At 37.6% G+C, this 21,916-nt stretch overlaps 1 protein-coding gene across 3 annotated transcripts in view; it reads left to right on the plus strand.

The window, feature by feature from the left end:
* The first annotated feature begins 2,963 nt into the window (after positions 1 to 2,963).
* Positions 2,964 to 21,916, plus strand: part of KIAA0232 (KIAA0232 ortholog) — a 45,502-nt gene continuing 26,549 nt past the window's right edge. For all 3 annotated transcript variants that reach the window (XM_088539994.1, XM_010217968.2, XM_088539995.1), the window contains exons 1-2: positions 2,964 to 3,540; positions 13,780 to 13,917. In XM_088539994.1, the coding sequence (XP_088396120.1) occupies positions 3,310 to 3,540; positions 13,780 to 13,917 (369 nt within the window). In that variant the 5' untranslated portion in view covers positions 2,964 to 3,309. The remainder of the gene's footprint in view (positions 3,541 to 13,779; positions 13,918 to 21,916) is intronic.

Consider the following 21,916-nt stretch of genomic DNA (forward strand, 5'->3'; position numbering starts at 1 on the left):
GGCATGTCTCTGTCGTGTTTCATAGCTGGATACTGAGAATTCTTTCCATCTTGGTAATTAAAATAACTAGCCTTGTACTAATTACTTGAGCTATATTGCAGTCTCCCTGCTCAGATTAGCTATGACCATTGTGATCTGGAGGTGTGTGGAGAAAGTTATTTTTAAGGAGACTTTGTGAAAAAGGCAAATTATAGTTTAAAAAAGAAATGAAGATTTATGAGTCAGAAATGGCATTTTTGAAGTTAAGATTCACACTTGTTAGCAGAAATTTGTTCTTTGACTTGTATTAATTTGATATGGAAAACCTATGGCTGGGAGGAATATTTTCTAATTTTGCAAGGAATCTTGTTAATTCTTCTCCAAAACATACCAGAAATGTGCATTTAACACTTTCTGTAAAGCAAGGCAGTTGTAAAATGAGAATTCTGAAGAATATAAAGCCTGGAAATCTGAATGGAATTCTGAAAAAATACCATGTTTGCATTTTGAAAACTAAAATAATGTTGAAATAAGCAATTGAAATATCTTCAAGACAGCTTCATTGTAATGTTTCAACATCATGGGGATATTTTTGTTGTTTTCTCATTTCTTAATTCTTGTGATCTGTTTTTCTCACTCTTTCTCCCATCTCCCCCACACCTATCTCAAACAAGAGACATTTTAACTGGTTAGCCAAGGTCAGTCAGATCTTACCCGCCCTCGTCTCAGCAATGTGAACTTCTGAAATGTTTCCTGAAAATAATTGTCAGGATAGAAAAATAAGAGCGTGTTGATGCATCGTTCAGGCAAAGCTGAAGCACAGGTTCAATACCCGCTAGATGAGAACTCTCTAAATGCAGCACAGGAGAAAATGTTTCATTGCTGTGCAGGTCATAGCTGGTTCCTTTCTAAATATTTTTTATTGAAGTAACTCATTTTACAGAAAGTGTTCACTTTAGCATATCAGATACTGAAAGCATCCCATTAAATACATGATAGACTTAACCCCCATGCCCCATCCAGCCCCTTGTACTGCTTTTCATAGCAGCTGGAGCTGAGCGTTTGCAAACCAAATCCACCTGGCGTGTGTGCTCTTGTCCCTCCCTATTTCCTGCAGTCGGAAAAACGAAAGATTATCCGTTGATGAATGAGAAAATTTCTGCGTTTATTACATTCCCCTTTTCTAGAATTTTGTCACTCTTTTTGGTCCTCCTTTCATAATTCCCCTTTCCACTTGAACTTTATCAACTCCATCAAACTTGTTGAGTTCCTGATTGTCCAGTTAGTTCTGCTCTGTGACTCAAAAAGCCTGTGCAACAGTTTCAGCTTTCCCAGCTCTTTAAAACGTGGGCTTGGGGAACAAGCTGAACTGTGGCATCGACTTAGGGAGGGGATTCATGACGTGTTCTGATGTGGCGTGGGTAGAAGGAAACGAAAGGTATCGGGGTGGAATGTTATTCCTCAACAGCTCCACGTAAGAGGACACGGGCTGTTTAAGTTTCTAATTCTGAGTACTCTGGTCACAACACTAGACTCCTGGCATATTTTCTATTCTGTAAATATCTGATATACCAGTAACCTCCTGGCCCTTTGCAAGATATTTCTTTCTACTATGTGAGCTTGATTTTGAGATTCTGACCAATGCAAACATGTTACTGACAAAGATTTAATACTATTGCATTAGTTTTTCTGTCAAAACGAGCCTTGCCACTTGAGCTGTAAAGCTGATGGGGGCATTGACGGTTGCCCGGCATCTGTTTTTTCTGTCTTTTCTTCTGAAAATGTTGCAGTTTACTCAGCAAAGATCTGGAATGTGTCTGCAGTAGCATCAGTGAAGTGTTGCAAAGAAAGTTCCTAAGAAAACTATAATCTTGTGTTGTGAGGACATTAGTATCAGCTCGAAGGGCACCTATTAATTTAGTTAGGCCACAAAACATATGCTGCCCACATGAAAGACTGCATGCTGTAGATGTCTAGATATTCATATTAGGAGGTGTCTATTTTGAGCAGGTTGGTCCCAGATATCTTGCAATGAGGCTGAAAAAAAGCAGTGGGTTTTGCTTTAATTCTTTAGGCTTTGTTTCCTTTCCATGATGCTGCTTCCTTCTAGGATTCGATCTTTGGTTTTCTTTGCTGCAAAGTTTGGGGCTGAGGAGAAGGGAGAAAGTCTACAGGAATACCAGGTTTGGCCTTTTTTGGACCTGACTGGTGGGGTTAGAGAGTGGAAGTACCTGCAGGTGTGGTGCTTGCTCCTTCTGCCACTTAGCCAAGATTGATTTGGGATTGCGGGTGGTCAAAGCATAGTCTGGTTTGTCTAATTCAGGGTATGGTTTAGAGACTGGAGTGTGCCTTCCTTAGAGAGTATTAAATGTTAATTCTGACACCAGGTGTCTGTGCGTTTCTTAAGTTATCCCAAAGTGTGTTGGCCTATGGCAAGGGAATGGTGAATTTGAGGGGATCCCCCCAACCCCCCCCCAAAAAAGCAAATGGCAGCTATTTAATGGTCAGATACACTTTTATGAATGTGCTAAAACTCCTATTCAGATGAATTTCACGAATTCAGTGTTTTATAAACAGGACTTTTTTTCTTATACCATAAATAGAAATCACTGCAAAACAGTGGGACTATATTGTCTTGCAGTAATGCAAAGCATAGTCTTTATGCAAGCTTCTATAGTTCTTTTTTTTTTTTTTTTTAAAGACAGTGTCTTTTTCAACTAAAGTGCATGTAATAAAAATCTGATCTTTCCTATAAAACTAGATCAAGTAAATATGTTTCAATCAATGGATTTGTTGTGAAGGGTATGATTGAAGAGTCTCTCTGTATTTAAGAAGTACCTTCTTGAAAAGTCACCTGTAAAGTTAGAATTCTTCCCTGTTATTTTTTTTTTCAAATGACATGGAATAGATATATACTGGATGTGTGGATTAAGCCGTATTTAGAGGACTGCAATCTACCTTGCTTTTTTTTCCCTTTTTTTTTTTTTGTTCCTCCTGTTAATATTATTCTTTTATGGATATATGTTATGACAACTTACCCTTTTTTCCTCTTTATAGGTCCTGCTGGGGACTTGCATCTGGCCTCAATGTGAAATTAAGGTAGAAAAACACATCTACATATGTGTTTGCTATTAGGATTTAGTTTATTCACTGGTCATGCCTGAAGAGTGATGTTCGTCTCTAGACGGCTAACTGCCAGGAAATATAAATGATTGTCCTAGAAGTCAAGCCTCCCTCCTATTTACTGGAGTGAAAATCACCTCCAGATACCGACGGAATATCAACTGCAGAAAATGCTTCACGTTATAAGGATGCCAACCACCTAGATTCATGCGCCCTATCTGTACAGTTGTTGTGGATGGTTTGCCATCTGAAAGCTCCTCAAGCTCTTATCCAGGCCCTGTATCTGTTTCTGAAATGTCTCTGCTACATGCTTTGGGCCCAGTGCAGACCTGGCTGGGACAAGAGCTAGAGAAGTGTGGCATTGATGCCATGATTTATACTCGGTATGTCCTCAGTCTTCTGCTGCATGATAGCTATGACTACGACCTGCAGGAACAGGTATTTACATGTTCTAGATGTTGTCCAGTGAAAATGAGTTCTTGTGTATCACTTACCTTTGTGTATTCTACATGGGGACATCCCGATATTGTGTGTGTGTGTGTGTGTGTGTGTGTGTGTGTGGTGGGAAGGGTGGGTGGTTGTCTTTCACTGTTGGGGTAGAAGGGGAATACGAGCAACTACGAGAGCAAATTCAATTGGTAAACTAAGGTTGATGGAGTCAGTCTGCTGTCGAAACAATCTAGTAAATGAAGCTTTAGCATTGCTTCATTGTGAAATCGTGTTTGTTAACACTGGGGTGCAATGTATCAATGTGATATAGTACTCATGGTTTTAAGATCAATTTAATTTTGAAACACTAATGTAAACTAATCCTTTTAAACTGTGTGTCAAACTGGGATGGTTTACAGTAAGAACATTTTTAGTGTTGTGTGTAGACTGCATCTCATAAGGTAGTTATTAGTATAGTATAGAAGAAAAGAGGAAAACAAAAAATTCATATATGATGGCTTAGTTATGAGGGTATTTTTGATTGCTATTGTTATAATGATATTTCGTGTATTGTGACCTAGCTAGATCAGGACTTTTTTTTTTCCTCCCTCTCTCTCTTTTTTGGTAGTTTTTTGTTTGTTTGTTTGTTTTTGGTTTTTTTTTTGTTTTCAAAAAACCATCAAGAGCAGGGCATGTCATTGTGGAATAGATGTAAACACAGCTGAAGAAAACTGTGTGTGCCAGGTGCTGCAGTTCGTGAACTCTTAGGTACCCTTAATGTATATAAAAGTCTTCATGCTTCCAAAATGCAAAAGTAACTTTTTGCAAAAGTTCAGCTGACAGAAGTTGAAGTGGCCAAGACAATCTCATGACCAACGTTATTAATAATAATAAAAAAAAAGCAAAGAAAACTTTAAACTCTTTTTAAAATACATCTTAATATCAAATTTATCTTCTTTAGGTCTTCTTTAGACCTAAAGGGTTGTATTTTAGAAGGGGATTAGAAAAAATGTGCTTACTATGGCGGAAGGGCAGAAAAGAGAAACCAAGTGAGGACACACCAGAGTTTGATGAATTTCAGAGATAACCCTGTGGCCTTGGGCAAGAGTGAAGACTTGTTTCTTCTCAAGCCATTTTGGAGCATAGTTGTAATTAAAGTGACTACTGTGGTCATTTCAAGTGATTGGAGCGCCAAAATGAATTTCCTTATTATCAGGCTTTGCAGGGAGCAGGATATATATTGATATATATATTGATATATATATTTATATATATCTATATATTATATATATATATATAATATATTTATTGATATATATATTTATATATGTGTGTGTGTGTGTATATACACACTGAGTTTTTATATATATATATATACACACACACATATGTGTGTATATATATAAACTCGGTTATTTCGTATTTTGATACTGCAACTGGGTACTTTGTGGGTTGATAGAGTTTCAAGGAATGTGTTCTTTTTTTCCAAAATGGTTATCTGAACCTAATGATCCAAAAGAGCACATGTACCTCATGGGGACAGGGCAGTGAAAACCTGTGTTACTGAGTGTAATACAAAGAGACAGGGTGTTGTCTGAATGACATCTAGATTTGCAGAAAGTTTCTCTCTTCCTCTTCTTCCAATGCTTATAAAATACTATTTAATGATTTTTTTTTCCTCTAGAATAACTGAATAATAAATAAATATTCTGGTAATAATATAATGAAATAATTATTCTGAATCATATGAGAGAAGCTGAACCTCTTCAATTCCCATTGAATAATTAAACCTTAGCACTTCAGAAATTATTTCTCCTGTGTGATTCGTTTGTTACTTGAAAAACGCAACATTTCCCAAAACAACCCAAAAGGAACTACGAATATGAGCAATCCGTTTCAGTGCTTTTGAGGAGGTTGATAGGGGTGAACTATTTGGAATCTTCACCTTAAGGATGGCTGTATAAATCATCCTAGAAAAGTCTTAAGCTGAAGTTAGGATGCTCATTCAGATATTTCTACGTCAGGGTGGTGATGGCATCATTAGTACTGTTTGAATTGCTCTGGGGAGCCTCGTTTCTTGCTTTCCTCATCATCAGCTGTAGTAGGGAAATGGATCTTGGATGTCTAGGGCTGAGGTTCTGGCAGCTGATCAAAGAAAGATGGAAACCAAAATGAATGCAAAAAGCTCTCAAACTAGAAGGTTCTTGCATTATTATTCACTTCTATTTACTTTTGAAATAGTTATTTCAAAAGGCTAGGGATTCCTAATTGAGAAGTCTTCAGGTTTAAGTCTTGAGAATAGGCAACGTTTTCCATTTTGTTCTGTTGATGAAAATGATGTGGATTCTGTTCATGATTCTGCTGCAGAAATATGTGATTTTGTCATATTGCTTTTCCTCCATTTCTCCCCTTAAACATTTCTTCTGATGTTCTCCTGCTCTATATGGTGAGTTTATATATGGAAGAGAATCAGATGTATTGAAGGATTTGGTGGGTGCTTTTGTGTTTTTAATGATCGCTGTTAAATGCATGACAAGTCCATAGAGAATGGCTTCTGTTGCTATCACTATATGTATGCAGGTTGAATATTGCAGGATAGGAGCTCCATTTAAGTTCTGAGTTTCCAGAGAGTTGTTATGTATTTTTTTTTCCCAAGTACAGGGATGTAGTAAAGACATCGTACAAAAACCAAAGTTGGGTGAAGGTAAAGCAGCAGTTAGCTTTTACTGGGAGGTTTGCCATTTTTATTCTGGCTCGTTGCCTTGAACTGAAATATTGTCAAATGGCTGTAAGACTATTGGGAGTATTTGGAGCTAAGCAAGCATATGTTGCCCAACCGTGTTTCAAAGGCCAGGCCTTTTTCATGGTGAAGGGCATGTTCATGTTCCAAACTATATGAAGAATTACAGTAATGCTTTCTAAGTATTGACACCCTAAAAGTTAAGGAAAACTTCTATTAACTTCAATACTTGAATATTAAATTAAATCATCATAAACATTCTCTCATATCAGAAGAGAGGTAGGGAATTCAGTGGTATACATTATTTTATTAACTTTCTGGGTTAAATTATCTTTCTCCCCTTTTCCTTCATATTTTTGATGAATTAGGGACAATGTCATAAAAATTATTCTGGACTTAAGGTTTAGATTATGTGATGGTAAATGAAATGGGAGAATGTTTTTCTTAAATATATCTACGTTCAGCATTTGTATTTTCATGGTTTTTTTCTCTCTTTTGGAATAAAGGATAAATTGTGGAGAAAAAGGATAAGGAAAAATAACATATAACAGTACTAGTGACCTTTAACATTCTCCAAAAGTTAACAGGAAGGTATTGAAAACGCTGTTGGAAGGGGGCTGAAGTTTCTGAAGCAGTCTTTTGGCTTCAGATTGACTTTCAGTTAGCATATCTTATTCTTAGTGTTTCCTGATGCTAAACCACCTAGGTGTTTTTAAGAGTTTAAATTATGCTATTTAAATGCTAATTAAAAGTATACTTATAGGTGAATGCATGTTTTCTCAAATCAGTTTGTGGTGCTGTAAATACTGCATGCATGTAGTTAGCATTGCATAAGAATAGAATGTTCTATATGAAAAAAAATCACTGATACGTATTTATGTGATGTCAGCATTAAAATCTGTGTTCTGTGATTTTATCTGTTATGTATTATTTGTAAGCAAAGTTATTTCCAGGTATTCCAGGTTAATGTTTTTTGCCTGCGGGATGCTCTCCTGTCTGAAAGGGAGGAAGGCTTCGTTTGGTCATGCAGCATGAAGGTGTAGATGCATATTTTGAATATGCTTTTCATGTTGTGTTTCTTACATTGATTTTAATCTGCTATTTTCAACTCATTTAGGAGACTGACATTTTTTCCTTACCCTCAACAACACTTCCCATAAAAAAAAGCTTTCATAAGATAATGCTTTCATAATTCACAGAATTAAGTAGCTATTGGACCACAAGCTATAGCCTTCATGACTGACAGAAAATTACCTTTTAATTTTGAAGTTTATAGGTGAATTTTATTCTTGAAAAAATAACTATTTTGGACTGTTTTGAAATATATAAATAGTTTGCTATTATGTTTTATTTTGGTTTGTCAGCTTTGAATTGAATTTCTCCCATAACGTGAAGGTAGGAGAATGAGGACTTTATCCTTCCTAGGGAGCTAAGCCTATACGGGCGCTGATCTGGCTGGTATGCACTGAAACAAAAGATGACAATGCAGCTTCCCATACGGCCACAACCGCTCTTTTATCATCCCTGAGAAGTAACTGTAGCTCATTCAGAAACTATTTTGTTAATGAATTAAAATATGCAGAGCATGGTTTGGGTATGCACGGTAATGCTGCCTGGTTGTTGTATGCAAGTGTTACAGATTTCACACTTCTCCAGTAATATATAGATTTCTCAAGGGCAAAACACTTTGTTTGCTCTGTGTTTGTGATACTGTTTATTAAATGTTGTAGCATTAACTTTCTTTGGCTATAGCTTTTTAACCGCTACCCAGCATTTATTCAACTTGAATTTCACATGCTTAGTATATGAAGAGAAGAATACAAAGATAGGAAGTCAAGCAGTGAGACTAAGAATTCCTCCTGTGTGTTTTCATATAATGAGCTGAAGTCCTTAGAGTATTTAAGTGTCTATATGTTTGTAGGACTGGGATCAAAAATGCCTTCTTGTACGTAAACTTGTAAATGGAAGAAAGACAGCAGATTTATCATACTTAGCAAACAGTCCTTATCCTCAAAATTAACATGTTCATAAAGCTTGCTAATTAGTGGAGGATAGTTTAACTTTTTTAAAAAAGCTCAGATAAGAAGTGCTTACAGAAAAACTTAGCTATACATTTTCTTTCTTTCCTCATTGAAAAGTGACCAGCTGAGAATAATACATCATAAATATGACAACATTATCATGTTTAATCTTTAGGAAATAAGTCTTTTACATACAACTTTAGAAGGATTTTAGGGATGTGGACAGCTCTTTAACACATAATTAAGCAGTGGAAGACAAATGAAATATTTATACTCTAAATACACATGATTGAGAACTCCCAGTTATTATCTCTGAACTGCTGTGTGTACAGCAGGGTAGGACCTCTTGTTTTCAGTCTTACAGCGGTTTTATAATTCCCCTTGCTCAAGGGACTTTGTCTCATGAAAGCCCCTGTAGATCAATTTGCGAAGAACTGCTGTATTAATAGTTGTTTTGCAGGTCCCAAAACTGTTTCAGTTGGGTTCTTTGAGATTGCTCTCAATCCTAGAGCTTCCAATAACAACAGTGATCAATAGAGCTGAGTATTTTACTGGTGCGGTGCCTTTAGGGGCCTTGGCTTTTGTGATTCCTTTAGGTGTTTGTTTGTTCACTGGAGGATGATTCCTGCTGTTCTGTATTTCTGTCCTGGTGACCGCAACATGCGGGATGGAGCTGGTTTATCCGTGTGGGTTGGAGTTGTCCTCTTGGTTTTGTTGCGGGGACAGGAAGGGCAGGGATGGGAGCTCAGAAGCAGGCAGCCAGGCTCCTGTCTCCATGCAGGCTGCCCAGCTTGCAGAGTCATGTGCTGCAGCTCAGGCAGTGCTGCAGAGAGCACTGGAAGGCCCTGAGAAAGTGGCGTTATCAAAGCCATTTTTCCTTGAAGCTGCGTCTTGACTCTGCTCTTGCGGGTGGATGAGATCAGATTGAAATGAAGCTTTTGCAAATGTTTCTGTTGCGTTCTGTGCAACGTGGCCCGCCTCGGGACATGAGACCCAAGCTCCATGGTACCTGTCCTATGCACTGTCCTGCTGAAGTGGGTGCATCCTTGTATTGCGAGATAATCCTATTACGTCAGCCTTCAAAGGTACCTTGGAGTAGGTACTGTATTAGCCAGTAACTTGGCTTACCCAGTAACAAAACATTAGATACCACTGAGAATCTCTTGGAAACATGCAAAAAGAATAATAGCATCACTTTGTTATTATATAGTTATCATTACTGATAACCTCAGAAAGGTTTCCGTCATGCCCAACAGAGGCAGTAGTGCAAGTGCCAGGCTGGTTTGCCCTCCAAGGAGTCAGGATTTATCAGCAGCCCCCTCTGTGCTGATGCAGTTGTTCTACGTCAGGGGCCAGCCTGGATGCTTCCTCCTGCGATACACGCAACCCGTGACTTTGTTAGTAAGCCCAAGGCAGCCACTGTGAGATGCTCCATAAGGTAACTTCTCTCGTCACAGCGTATCCTCGTCAGACCTCTGCACTACGTAGTGACAGTTCCTGTTGAATTCTTGACTGTCTCTTCTGCCTTGTAGGTAAGACATGCAAATAAAATGATCTCCTTATATCATTGCTACATCATCATCTTCTCTGTATTATCTTTAACGGGAGAGCTCTATAGGCGCTTGCTCAACAAACACAGGATTTCAACAGATGCAGCATTTGCATGTTCTCTCGCTCTGGGGAGTGGGTGGGATCCATTTTTTTTTTTGCTTGGTTTCTGCCTAGAGTAACTCCTAATTAGAGAACAGCATATAGGCTGCCCTTGCAAGTGAGTAGGATTGTAGGCAAGAGTTTCTGATTGATAGAAACTCAAATTACAGTAGGGTGCTTTGTTTTGGGGGGGTGGGGAGGGTGTAGGGCATGTTTTTTTGGAGTTTTTTTTGTTTTGTTTTGGATAGGTAAAGTTTTTCTTCCCTGCAGATTAGGGAATCATCTTGAACACCTTGAAGTTCTAGCAGTACCCAGTGACGTAAACAGGAATATCAGTTGTTTTATTACAAGCCAACAGGGTAGGATAGCAATATCGCACTTGCTCTGGTAATAGTGACCAGGAGGGAGATGACCGTAGTGGCTAGGTACTTCCTCATATACCAGGTTTTCTGACATTTCACAAAATGACTTTTTTTTTTGTCTTGTAAGTATTGGATTTTGAAATTTATCAGTTGAGAATATTAGTTCATTCTTCTCCCTTCTGGGCCACCGTGGATTCCTACATGGTGAAAACTTGTTGTGCTGCCTCTTGGAGACTGTACTTACTGTTTTTCTGGGGGGGCTCTTTCTTACATGTCTTTAGAGCCTAAATGGAGCTCGTGCCATAGTTTTCAGGCCTGTCTTGGGAATTGTCCTGTGTCTGTAGTATCTTATTATCTCTGTCCCAGACTGAGTCAACCTGTGGGGAATATCTGAGCCGAGCCTGGCCCAGGAGACCTTGCCGTTTCACTCTAATAAGATGCAGTGCGACGTGTCGTGGACCTCCCACAGCAGCCCCTATGGAGAAGGGCACATCTGTGCGACTCGGAGCAAAGCTCCTCCGGAATCGCAGTCCGTGGAAGCTTTTTATTTTTATATTTTTCAGGGCAGGTCTCTTCAGTTATCTCTGTAGTCTGTGTCTTGAATAGCCTTGAAGGTGCAATACCTTTGGGCTCTGCTGTGGGTCATCGTCTTGATCTTTGAGACCCTTCTAGAGGTAGACATCATCTGGACATCATTTATGGGTATTTTCTTCCGTCATCTGCCTAACTAATCTTCTCAGGGCTTATTTTTCCTGTTCTTTGAATAAATTTTTGTGGAAGAGTTTTCCTGCAGTGAACAATGGTTCATAGCTGTACACTGAAACCATGAATATAGTTAAATATTGCTGCTTTAAAAACTCTTGTTGCTGGAAGAGACTGGGACTACTGGATTACCTAGCTTGTCATTATGTCAGATTCCATAGCCGTGGGTCTTTGTTCCCGTACATTTCCTACAAGCTCAGATAGCTGTTGCTGTTTTAAAATGGATTGAGATTGCAGCTTTGCAGGTTGCATGTTGATACTCAGGAATTATTTGAGGTGTGTTTGTGGAGTGAGTGTGTAAGTGTCTTGGGAGAAAACTTCCAATTTGAGTTCAGAGTATTCCATCTCAGGGGTAGAGAAATATTTGCAAATTCTGTAGATATTTTAGTGAAATATTTCAGGATTTGGGACATCTTAAGCTATTGTTGACCTAGATAGAGAGGTGACCCAAAATAACTTCTGTGTCTTTTCTTTTTATTCTTGTTCTTAAGGAAGTCACTTACCCATACAGGCTGTCCATATGTGCATTCATTTATTTCTTTCTCTGTGTCATACCCAATGATTTGTTGATCTATTTTAATGCCATTTAAAAGTTTTTAAGGAAAGTTTGTCCCACAGATTGATAGAGGAGAGTCCAGAGTAATGCACAAGTCTGGAACCAGCAGGCAAAACTTGATCACTGTATGTTCCTTTTGGCAGGAGCTGACCAGCTGTTCAGTAGAAAAACACTTTCCAACTAGCCGTGGCAAAAATATAAATCAGCTCATACTGATTCTTTGACAAATGTCTGTTTCTCTTAAATAACTATGCAGGATTTCTCCCCTCTTCCTGGGAGGCATCTCTTAATCTGTTAACTAGTTAAGAACTATGAGAAAAAAAATGTCTGCTATTTTGGTCTGGCAGGACTCTGCTGTCATAACTTAAAAGCCTTGGGAATTCCTTTAAATATTAGAAGTTAGATGACCTCGTATGGCTGTCAGAATAACTTATTTTAAGTGTATTTTTTGAGTTGGAATTTTGAAAGTAGAGACTCTGTGTGTGTATTTATTTCGTATTGAGAAGTTTTGACATTGAGTGCCGCTTGCTTTTTGTATGAGCTTGTTACTAGTGATTGCTTCTTGAAGTGGCGTGTTTTGGCTGGCCAGCAATATCCCTTAGGAAACCAAGAATAACAGGTCAGGAATATACTTGAGTTGCATGTGGCTTGAGCTGAAATTAAAATGCTCAAAAAATAGGAGCTCTTCAAAACGTTCTCTGATTTAAAAAAAAAGAAAAAAAAAACAGGATTAAATTAAGATTTGAAAGTTTTGCCCTAAAATGTTCCATGAACAATTTAAAATAGGAATCTTGATTGAATAGATAGTTGTGGCACTTCATTGTGTATGAAGAAATACATAAACTGAAAGTATAGATGAAAAAATCTGAAAAAGTATGTGTATGTATAGTTTATTAAGCAAATTTTCTGTTAACTTTTCCTAACCTTTTTCCAATGTTTTGTGCGTATCTTTTTACTAGTGCTTTTAGTAACTGAACAGCAGACTATGTAGATCTCTTGTTTTAAATGACCTATTGAAATCTTGCACATAAACAAGAAAAGGGTGTGGTTGGTAACTTGATGTTGGTAGTTAAAATACTCATTTGGTAAATGAACACAAAGTCATATGTATTATATGTGAATGATAGAATAAGCAAGTCTCAATCTATTTCAGGAGATGAGTATTTGACAGACTGTGGGGAAAAATAAGTAGGGGAGGCAACTTTGCAGAGGGGTTGGGAAAAAAATGTATACACATACCTACTTATATATAGGCAAATATGATACATATGTTTAAATGTTTTAATTTATATGTATATAAAATATTTTTGTGGAGTTGGTTGTTTTATATCTTTGTGTATAGTTTCCAGTGTTGTTGATTTTTGCCAATATGATTAGTCTTCTTCAATAGGATATAAAACACTCAGTACGTGCTGCATTAATCACTGTTAGATGGTACCTTTTGAAAAGCATAAACTTGTAATGTGATGTAAGGCAGATCCTATGTATATTCTGATGACTGCATATAATGCAGTAACATTCTCTTTTTATTTTTGTTGTTGTCAATTAAATGTTCTTAATTATATGGAAATTCTTCTTCCCCAGAAGTGTCTAACTTGTTTTAAAAAATTAGTTTAGGTCCACTGAAAGGTAAGCACTGCTGTTGCTAGTCATAGTTACATTCACTGTGAAAGAGAGTTGAAGGGTTTGAAATCTAACACTGCATTTTCTTTTTTGACCTGTTTAGCTTTTTCTTGTTTTTGTTCCTAACTCCTTGAACTTCTTGCGTTTATTTATCGTTATTATTTCAAAGTTCAGTGAAATTCTTCAGCATATTTTATGCAGGTTACAGTAAAACGGTCAACCATGAGTCGACCATAAAATGATCTTGAGGGATATGTCTTGCAACAGGAAAATATTGCATTCAATTGTGTGTAGCTTCCATGTCCTATAAAAGTATGTGCACTTTCTGAAAAGTGCAACTTTTTATTTTTTATTTATTTTTTTAGTCATTAATTTTAATCAAACTATTTTTAACTTAGCAAATAGAGAGTTTTAATAGATTGGATACTGTCACTCCTATTTTAACAGTATGTTGATTTGTAGTCCTCTTCTGATATGTTATTGAGAAATTAATATGCTTTAATGTTAATGTATTTTTTTTTCATTTGCTTTCAGGAGAATGACATCTTCCTGGGCTGGGAAAAGGGAGCTTACAAAAAATGGGGAAAGAGTAAGAAAAAGTGCTCTGATCTAACACTAGAGGAAATGAAAAAACAGGCTGCTGTCCAGTGTCTTCGCTCTGCTTCTGATGAAGTAAGTTTGGACTAGTCAGTAGATTCCTAAGAATTAATGCCATTCTTTTTGACTTCGATATATTTAGCTTGTGATGGTTAATATTGTAATCTTTACCTTCTTAAAATGCAAGTTCCCCAACAGTTCTCTGAGAGGTCTTTATTTCTTCTTCAGGAAATTATGAAACCTGTGTGTGGTGGCAGGATTTCACAAAAGCCTCTGTGTTGTGTAGTGCAATGCTTTCTTCCTACAAGCCTTCACCTACTCCTGTCAAGGACAGTTGCAATATACCAGGTTCTGTTGAAATTACCACAAGGCTTTGCATAAGGATATTTATTAAAATTCTAGATTTACTTTCTGTTGAAGTGTGCTTGAGCAGCAAAGAATGGAACATTTGGGCAGAAAGCCATCAGGTTGTGCATATGCTACGTGTGTAACCCAGAATTGCTAAATAAAATCCAGTGTACTGTAACAGACATTAATTTTCTAGATTACATCATTAGGTGGGAGCTGAGCTAATGCACCATGACTGGAGAAAGGGAGGAAAGGTAAAAGCAACAGGTAGAAGAAGGATACCAGTAGTAGTAGGTAGCATGTAGCTCTTTGTTTGTTTGTTTATTTAGAGGGAGGAGGAAAGGTGTGGTCTATCTTTTAACTTACAGAAAGAAAGGGAAGGCCACTGGTGTACAAATACTTGGATCTATCACTACTGCAAGAAGAAACTCTCCCTGCGCCCCAGCCTGGTTGCCTGTTCTTGCCCCAAGTACCTTCCTGGTCGCAGTTTGTGCTTGCACAAGCATCGCTGCGGTTGTGTGGTGATGAACTGGGTTGGGAAACTGAATCAGTTTCCTGAACTTAACCTGGTCGGGGTGGAGGAAGTGTTCAACCAGAGAAGTTTCCTAGTCAGATGTGCAGCACGGACATATGTGGCAGCTAGAGTCGGGAAGGCTTGTGGCCAAGAAAAATTAAAGAAGTGAGATTGATTTGATTTCCCTCATTCTCCTTTTCAGCAGTACCAACACCAGCTTATGTTGGCTTATTGCTTATGAAGGTCTTAGAGCATTGGTTCAGTTACTAATTGACTAATTGGAAAGTTGCTTAAACTCTTTTATTTTGCTATTGCTTATGATCCTAGCAAAGTGAGGCAAAGTATAATTTCGTTGGCAAATTGCTCGCATATGTCAGCTGTGTCAGCACTCTGACTACTCTTTCAGTTAATGCAGATATGAAGAAATAATTGCAATCCCTTTCTAGGCATTACGTCTCTTGTTGCTCATAAAATGAATATAAAAATAGTATATAGACTACAGGAATACTGGCAGTCTATTTCTGGCTTTAGAAATAACTTTCTTGATGCATCTTCCAATAACTGAAAATAAGTAAGTATTACTTGGGGTTAAATTTATATCGGAAAGAGAAAAATAGTTGGAAAAAAAAAAAGGAAGAAGATGAAGTTATTAGTAATCCCAAGTCTGACTCTACTTTTTGTATAATCTAAGGGAAGGAAAGAAAAAGAAACCTTTCGAGTTTTGAAAAAATGAGAAGATGTCTGATCTAGAAGTTTGAATAAGTAACTCATTGCTTTGATACCTGCTACCTCATCACGCTCTATTGTTCAACAATCTTCTGCATTTTTTGAGGACTATTTTAACTCCTGTACTGTGTGTTCAAACAGTTAAACTGGCATGTGTCCTTTTAAGGAAACTGTAGGTTACAATTTTTTTCTTCTGTTTTCAGAAACCTTTAAATTTGTTCTTTATCTGTTTTTACGCTGTTTCTTAAAGTTGGTTTATAGATAACATGTAAAAGGGAGAAATCAACTTCATATCCTGGAACTGGTGGAGGGGAACTCCTTCATATTAGTGGTATTTTAAAGTAACTTGAAGTTACCTTTTTTCTGTTTTTGAAACAGAATTACTTTGTTGGCTGTTTTCTGTACTGAATTGGTGTGCTAATCTGCTAGGAATAATCGTAGATCTCATGCTCAGAAATATAATGTTGTAATGCTATTTCTGCTGAGGCATCCAAACTGTTCCACGCAATGCTCAAAATTTCACTCTACAAGAGGATAAAAATATTCTGGTAACAGTAGCCAGATTTGATGATTAGTGGTGTGTGTGTGAGGCATGTTTATATAAACTGTTAAAATACAAATAGATGACTTTCTTTGCAATGCCGCTTGAAATTCTTGAACTGATTTTTGAATCATATGAAGATGTTTACCTGCTTTATTAAGATCTATTTTTATTATTATTATTACAAGTTGCATTTCTGTCAAATACAGGTGCATGCACACATACACAAAAAATAAAAATGAGTACTAAGAAAAGTAAATAAATGAGTAATAAAAATAAATTATTTTACTGGTCCTTAGTGTTTGAAATATTTTGAAGACTTGCTTTTTATGGGTTTTCATTTTCTTAAAATTAACTGTGGTGAATGTTTTGCTTGATTTGAATTCTACTAGTAATAAAACAATTTTTTTTTCAAAAGACAAAGACTAGTGGACTAGTGTTGTAAAATATTAGTGAGAGATAGAAATCCAGTAGTCTAGTTATTCTTTTGCAGTGCGGGAAATGAACATTTGACCTCAAAAAGCTGATAGTTTGATATTATTCCTAAAACTCTTCCCAAGGTACAGAATAGGACAAGTCCAGGGAGGCTGAAATCTTCTGACCATTCTGCATCAATCTATCTTGCTGTGGCTAAGCATGTTGCTAACTTAACATCTGTCGCCATCAGACCTTCTCTGTCTGGTGAATGTGTGTCTAAGAATGCAGACCATGAACATAAGTGTGTTCTGAGCACAGTATTACCTGTGTGATAGCTCTTCAGTGTCTCCAGTTGTCCATATTCCTAGGAAAGTTTGGCTGCAGATGCTCATGATGCAGTTGGAAGTAGAGAAGATTCTAATATAACAACTTAATTGCACTTAATTGCAATTTAACAGAATAAGGAGACAGCAAGATGGTGAGGAGAACTTTAAGACAAATCCTTGCATGTAATATTTGATTGCCACTATTCTCAGTGCATCTCTAGAGCTTATCTTATCAAAATACTTGAATATAAATAGTTGTTCATAGAGATGCGCTGAGAAATTATTCGAGTTAAGCTTGTAATTATCAACAGTACAGATCTTATCAAATATTTATTATCTTGTTGTTTTTTTTTTTTAATGAAGAAGTAGGGCTGTTCTTTCTCCAACATTTCACTAAAATGAAAGCTATTCAAGAATGGGAAGTGTTCCCATAAATGTCCTCTGAGGAAAATAAAGAATTTCATCAAAGTACAGCCTCAAGTTTTAAGTAAAAATAGTAAAAACTGTCATTATTGAATTACTACTTTTGTTTTTGTGTGCCTGTCTAGTACATTGGAAATTCGGAAGGTCAGTTAGTTTGTGTACAGTCTGAGATGCTTTTTCTTTCTTAGAACTCCTAATTCTGAAAGTCTGTTAATTATATTGAATAAGAATAATGAAACTTATCTGTAACGAGGCAGAAAGCAGTATTGTCAAGACTCAGAAGGTTAGCATTAAAAGTAATAATTAAACAATTGGTCTTTTTTTTTTTCTGTTTTTCAAAGTGAAATCTGCCTGAGCAGGGCTGAATTATATGTAGGGTACTTGTAGAAGCTGATACATTTACAACTTTGAGTTCAGTCTGGATCCCTGTATGTACAGTTCCTACTAATAATAATTGTCAGGATGTCTGCCAGAGGTCAGAAAATCTGATCTTTGCTAGGGAGTATTTCATTTGTTGACTTTTGTGTGCGCCAGCTCTGCCGAGGGCTGCTTTGGTTTGCAGCTCTGGTGTGCAGGTCCCCTCCCGGTGCTGGCTCCGTGTTGAACTGAACCTGGGAGCGTGGCCTGTGGGATCCCACCCCAAGATGGTGCTAGAGCTTCGGTTAACACAACCCCATGGGACACTTTAGGAATGAGCGAAGGAGACTCCTTCAGATGGAGCTGATTCCCTTCACTGATGAAACCCAGTCTCTGAGGCTCTTTCCTCTTTTCCCAATGGGTGGCCACTTTACTTAAGCGGTTCCATTGCCCGTGCTGCTGTCTGATCAACATTGCTAATCACTCAAGTTTATCCTGATGTAAGGCAGTGTGGCCCCTTGATACCTGAAATAATCAGGTTCTCGAAATTTGCCAGCTGCCTCATGGAAGAGTCTGTAAGCTGTTAAAGAATTAGTCTGGCTTGGTAGGAGATGGTGAGGTTTGAAAGGGCACTGCTGTATTATATTTGACAAATGCAAATAGCCTCTGCTTCCTGGCAGGAGTCTGTTTGGAACGTCAGGAGGTGCGAGCAGGGTGTCCGCTGGTGCGTTGGCCCTGCTGGCTTTGAGCTAGAGGGAGCCCGTCTCAGCGTAGAACCATCAAACTTGCTATGCAATTGTAATGGTTTTACCCATGAACCTGGTTTGGAGCAATATGCTCATAATGAGGCCGAACTAGTTTTGGTTCTGTGATGTGAGGAGGCCCGAGCATGTTCTTAGCAGTGGATGACCAAGGCTTTTCTTTGCTAATCCGTTCCTACTGTTGTGTGCTTCTCTGCTGCAAGGCAATATTAACTAGGTAGCGCGTTTTGATCACTGCCCTGTGCTCGTGAATCAGCACTAGCAACATCAGATGGTTTCAGTGACTTGGCTGATGCATCTTTGTGTAACTAGAAGTGACACGAACAAGAGATTTGTGAAGAAAGTGCCCGGTATTCTTTTTTTTTTTTTTTTTTTTCTTGTTGCTGTTACAGAAATGAAAGCCATAATTGAAAAATCCTATAAAGAGGAATTCTCAGTGCTTGAAATAACACTGGTAATATAAAGGTAAAAGACAGGATAAGAATGAAGCAAGTCTTTTAAAAGCTGTTTTAACAAATCAAAACAATGACATGCTGAGGTGACTGTTCAAAAGTCCAAAACTATTAAAGCATATAAACCAAAAAACAACGAAAAAGAATTAAGATTCCCAAACAGCCTTCAAGCTTCTTGGAGTGTTATCACCTAATCATCCAAATAACTCAACTTGATATAATAGAGAAAAATGAGGTCAGACTACTTTTCCTTTATTTTATCTACTCTGCCCTGCTCCATCAGCCCTCCTTCTTGGCGAAGTGCTATGTATTTGGCTCTTTCTGTCTTCCCTCCAGAGTTTATAAACTCTGGAATTTCTTATTTATTAAACTGTTGTTTGGGAAGTTTTTTATTATTATTTTTTTCTTAATGTGTCTTAACTAGCTCGGTAGTAAACATTTCTGTGTATCTGAGAATGGGACTCCCTGGGAAGGCTTCCCCCCCCCCCCCGCAAACAAACCAAAGTACTTGACAAAATCCGTGAATGAAGCTTCCTTCTGAAATGTATCCAGGTGGTCTGGAAAGCAATGCATTATCTGTCTTCAAACAGTGCTATTCAGGAAAGGATTTTGAAACTAGCAAGAACGCTAGTAATTTAGATGGCATGTATGTATTAATTTAAAAAATTAATTCTATTTAATTCTATTTAATTTTAGCAATTAAATAGATATTCATGGTACCATGTATCTTCAAGTTTCTAAGGCTCCGGTCCTGAGTATAATAGTAGCTTTCATGGAAGATAATAAAGGTTTTGACTATTCCGATTCTTATACTGGATCTCTTGATATTGAATGTAAATTTATAATTTAAGCGTTCTTCACAGAACTGGTACATTAATCTACACAGAAATAGCATTTCATAGCATTTGTTGGGGGTCAAAAACTCTCTCTCTGTGAAGTAAAGAGTAAACTTAGTGTTCCTTATATCCCATAGTATCCCATATATTGTTCATTGCTTTGCCTTGAGGACTGAGATTAGACCTGTTCTGTTTATTTGGAAACTATTTCATCATCTGTGTACTGCCAAGGATAAGAGGAGCAAAACTGTTACTTTCAGGGATGAAGAGACTCTTTCTTTTGCCGGCAACTTTTCTGATGAGTCTCCACACAGAAAGTTTGCATATATAGATACACATGGAGAGAGGAGATAGTCTTTCAACCTGTGGCCGTGAGAATGCCAGAGAAGTCATGCAGAGTGAGCTGAATAATCCCTTGCGTTTTATCTTGGAAAGGTATTATTGGATTGTAATTTTCCTTAATATAAAACAATTGTTTTCCACAAAAAGTTGAATTGAAACTTGTTTATGCAATGTGTATTGCCGAGTATCTACCAAGGAAGTTCCCAGTGTCCCTCTACATTTCATCCTATGCAGAGAATAACTTTTGCATAGTTTTTCCTCATTGCACTAATTGTAAAAAATGAAACAAAACCACTTTTGGATCTACAAGCTGAAACACAGTGATACAGTGAGTCCCATGGCAGCATTGCTTGCAAGGATAAGTCTGTTTGAAGTCAGCATGTTTGTCTATAAGGAATTAATAATAATCAGGAAGAATAGTAACCAGAGAGGAATTATCCTTTCTTGAGGGGAGTGATTTCTTGTCTTGGACAGCTGTGGAAAGGAGCTACTAAAGTTAAGTTTTAAATACAGTCAAAGTCAGATTAGCTACTCCAGTAACCCACATTTAAGGATAGCCTGTTTATTTTAAGTTACTTTAAGCTGGTACTTGACCTCTTCTCTCCAGACTTGGTAAATAACACTTGCTATGATCTTTCTCTGTTGGAATCTGGTGTGAGAATGACAGCTCTGAAATCTGAGCCTGACCTCAGATGTGAGATTTACCTTTCCTAGTTATGCCCGGTGCAGAAAATGGGACGAACACAGTAGCAAGGATACATTTCTTATTTTCTTTGCTGAAGAGCTATTTGTCTGTGATGGCTTGAGATTGGCTTTGTTTTTTCTCCTTCAAATTTTATATCTGTCTGCTAAAGGAAATCTCTTATTTCAAGGTCACACCTCTACTGGGATTTATTATTTGGATGAGCCCTCAGAAAAGAACTTAATATCTACAACATTTTTCCCGAATAATCATGAGCTTTATTGTAAATGAGTGCATAGTCAGGTAAAAGTATAGTTTTCTTACTAGTTAATACAAAGAAAAAAAAGGAGTTTTACAAATGTAAACACACTAAATGTTTTCCTAGTGTCGTCTTCCTCACTGTAATTGAGGAAAGTGATTACATGCAAACAGGTGCATTGTTTTACACCTTAGAATTCTACATGGATTGAACCGTCCAGGAAGGTCACGTTGTTTTGATGGTGGTGGTTTTATTTGTGGCAGGGTTTGGGATTTTTATATATTTATTTACTCTTTCCTACCTATTGAGTATGTCTCTTTATGGTTACTCAGCAGTGAAGATTCTTGGATTTAATTTGGGATTAGGTGCTTTCTCTAACAAGATTAAGCATTATACCTGTACTCCTCTATGTAAATTCAAATAATAGTTCCCATTTGAGCCTTAAAACCTGCTCAGGTAACAGTGACAGTCTTGGGCAGGTGCCCAGGTCACTTGTGCTTGCGCTACCAGGTAGCGCTAACTGGGCCAGATGCTTTTTTCTCTTGCTACTTGTGTATCTGGGGTAGTGCTGAGTGCTTGTGCCGAATCAAAACCCCGAAGAAGCGATGAACAACTACTCTTCATGCTATTTAGTGCTCAGCTTATTCTGAATGCCTGTATTCACAGCATTATTCTCAACACAGGTACTTTGCTGTGAAGATGAACTGAAGCTGATGCAGGATAGTGTCACACAAACAGAAACACCCATCTAAATTTACCTGACAATCTTGTGCCTCGAGTGATCAGCTTAAACATATAGCTTACAGTGAAGACAAATGGGATATTCAGCATATAGATGAATTACATATCCAAGAACTGAAGTTTGAGTGGAAATTCCTCCAGTTAGCAAAGAAGACACAGTAATTTCTCACTCTAGTGTATGTAATACAATTTGTAAGTTCAAGAAGGATATGAAATAACTGGCAGTCACTGGAAATAAATATCTCAAAGTTGGGAGGCAGTGGGGCTATTTTTGCACCCCCTTTTTTCCTCCCCTTGGCTAGTGATAGGCAAGTTTCAATCCGCTCTCGCCCAGGGGGTTAACTGGCTG

The sequence above is a fragment of the Tinamus guttatus genome, unplaced genomic scaffold (assembly GCF_059628265.1).
Source record: "Tinamus guttatus ecotype Peru unplaced genomic scaffold, ASM5962826v1 Tinamus_guttatus_pri_ptg000052l, whole genome shotgun sequence".
Classification (NCBI taxonomy): domain Eukaryota; kingdom Metazoa; phylum Chordata; class Aves; order Tinamiformes; family Tinamidae; genus Tinamus; species Tinamus guttatus.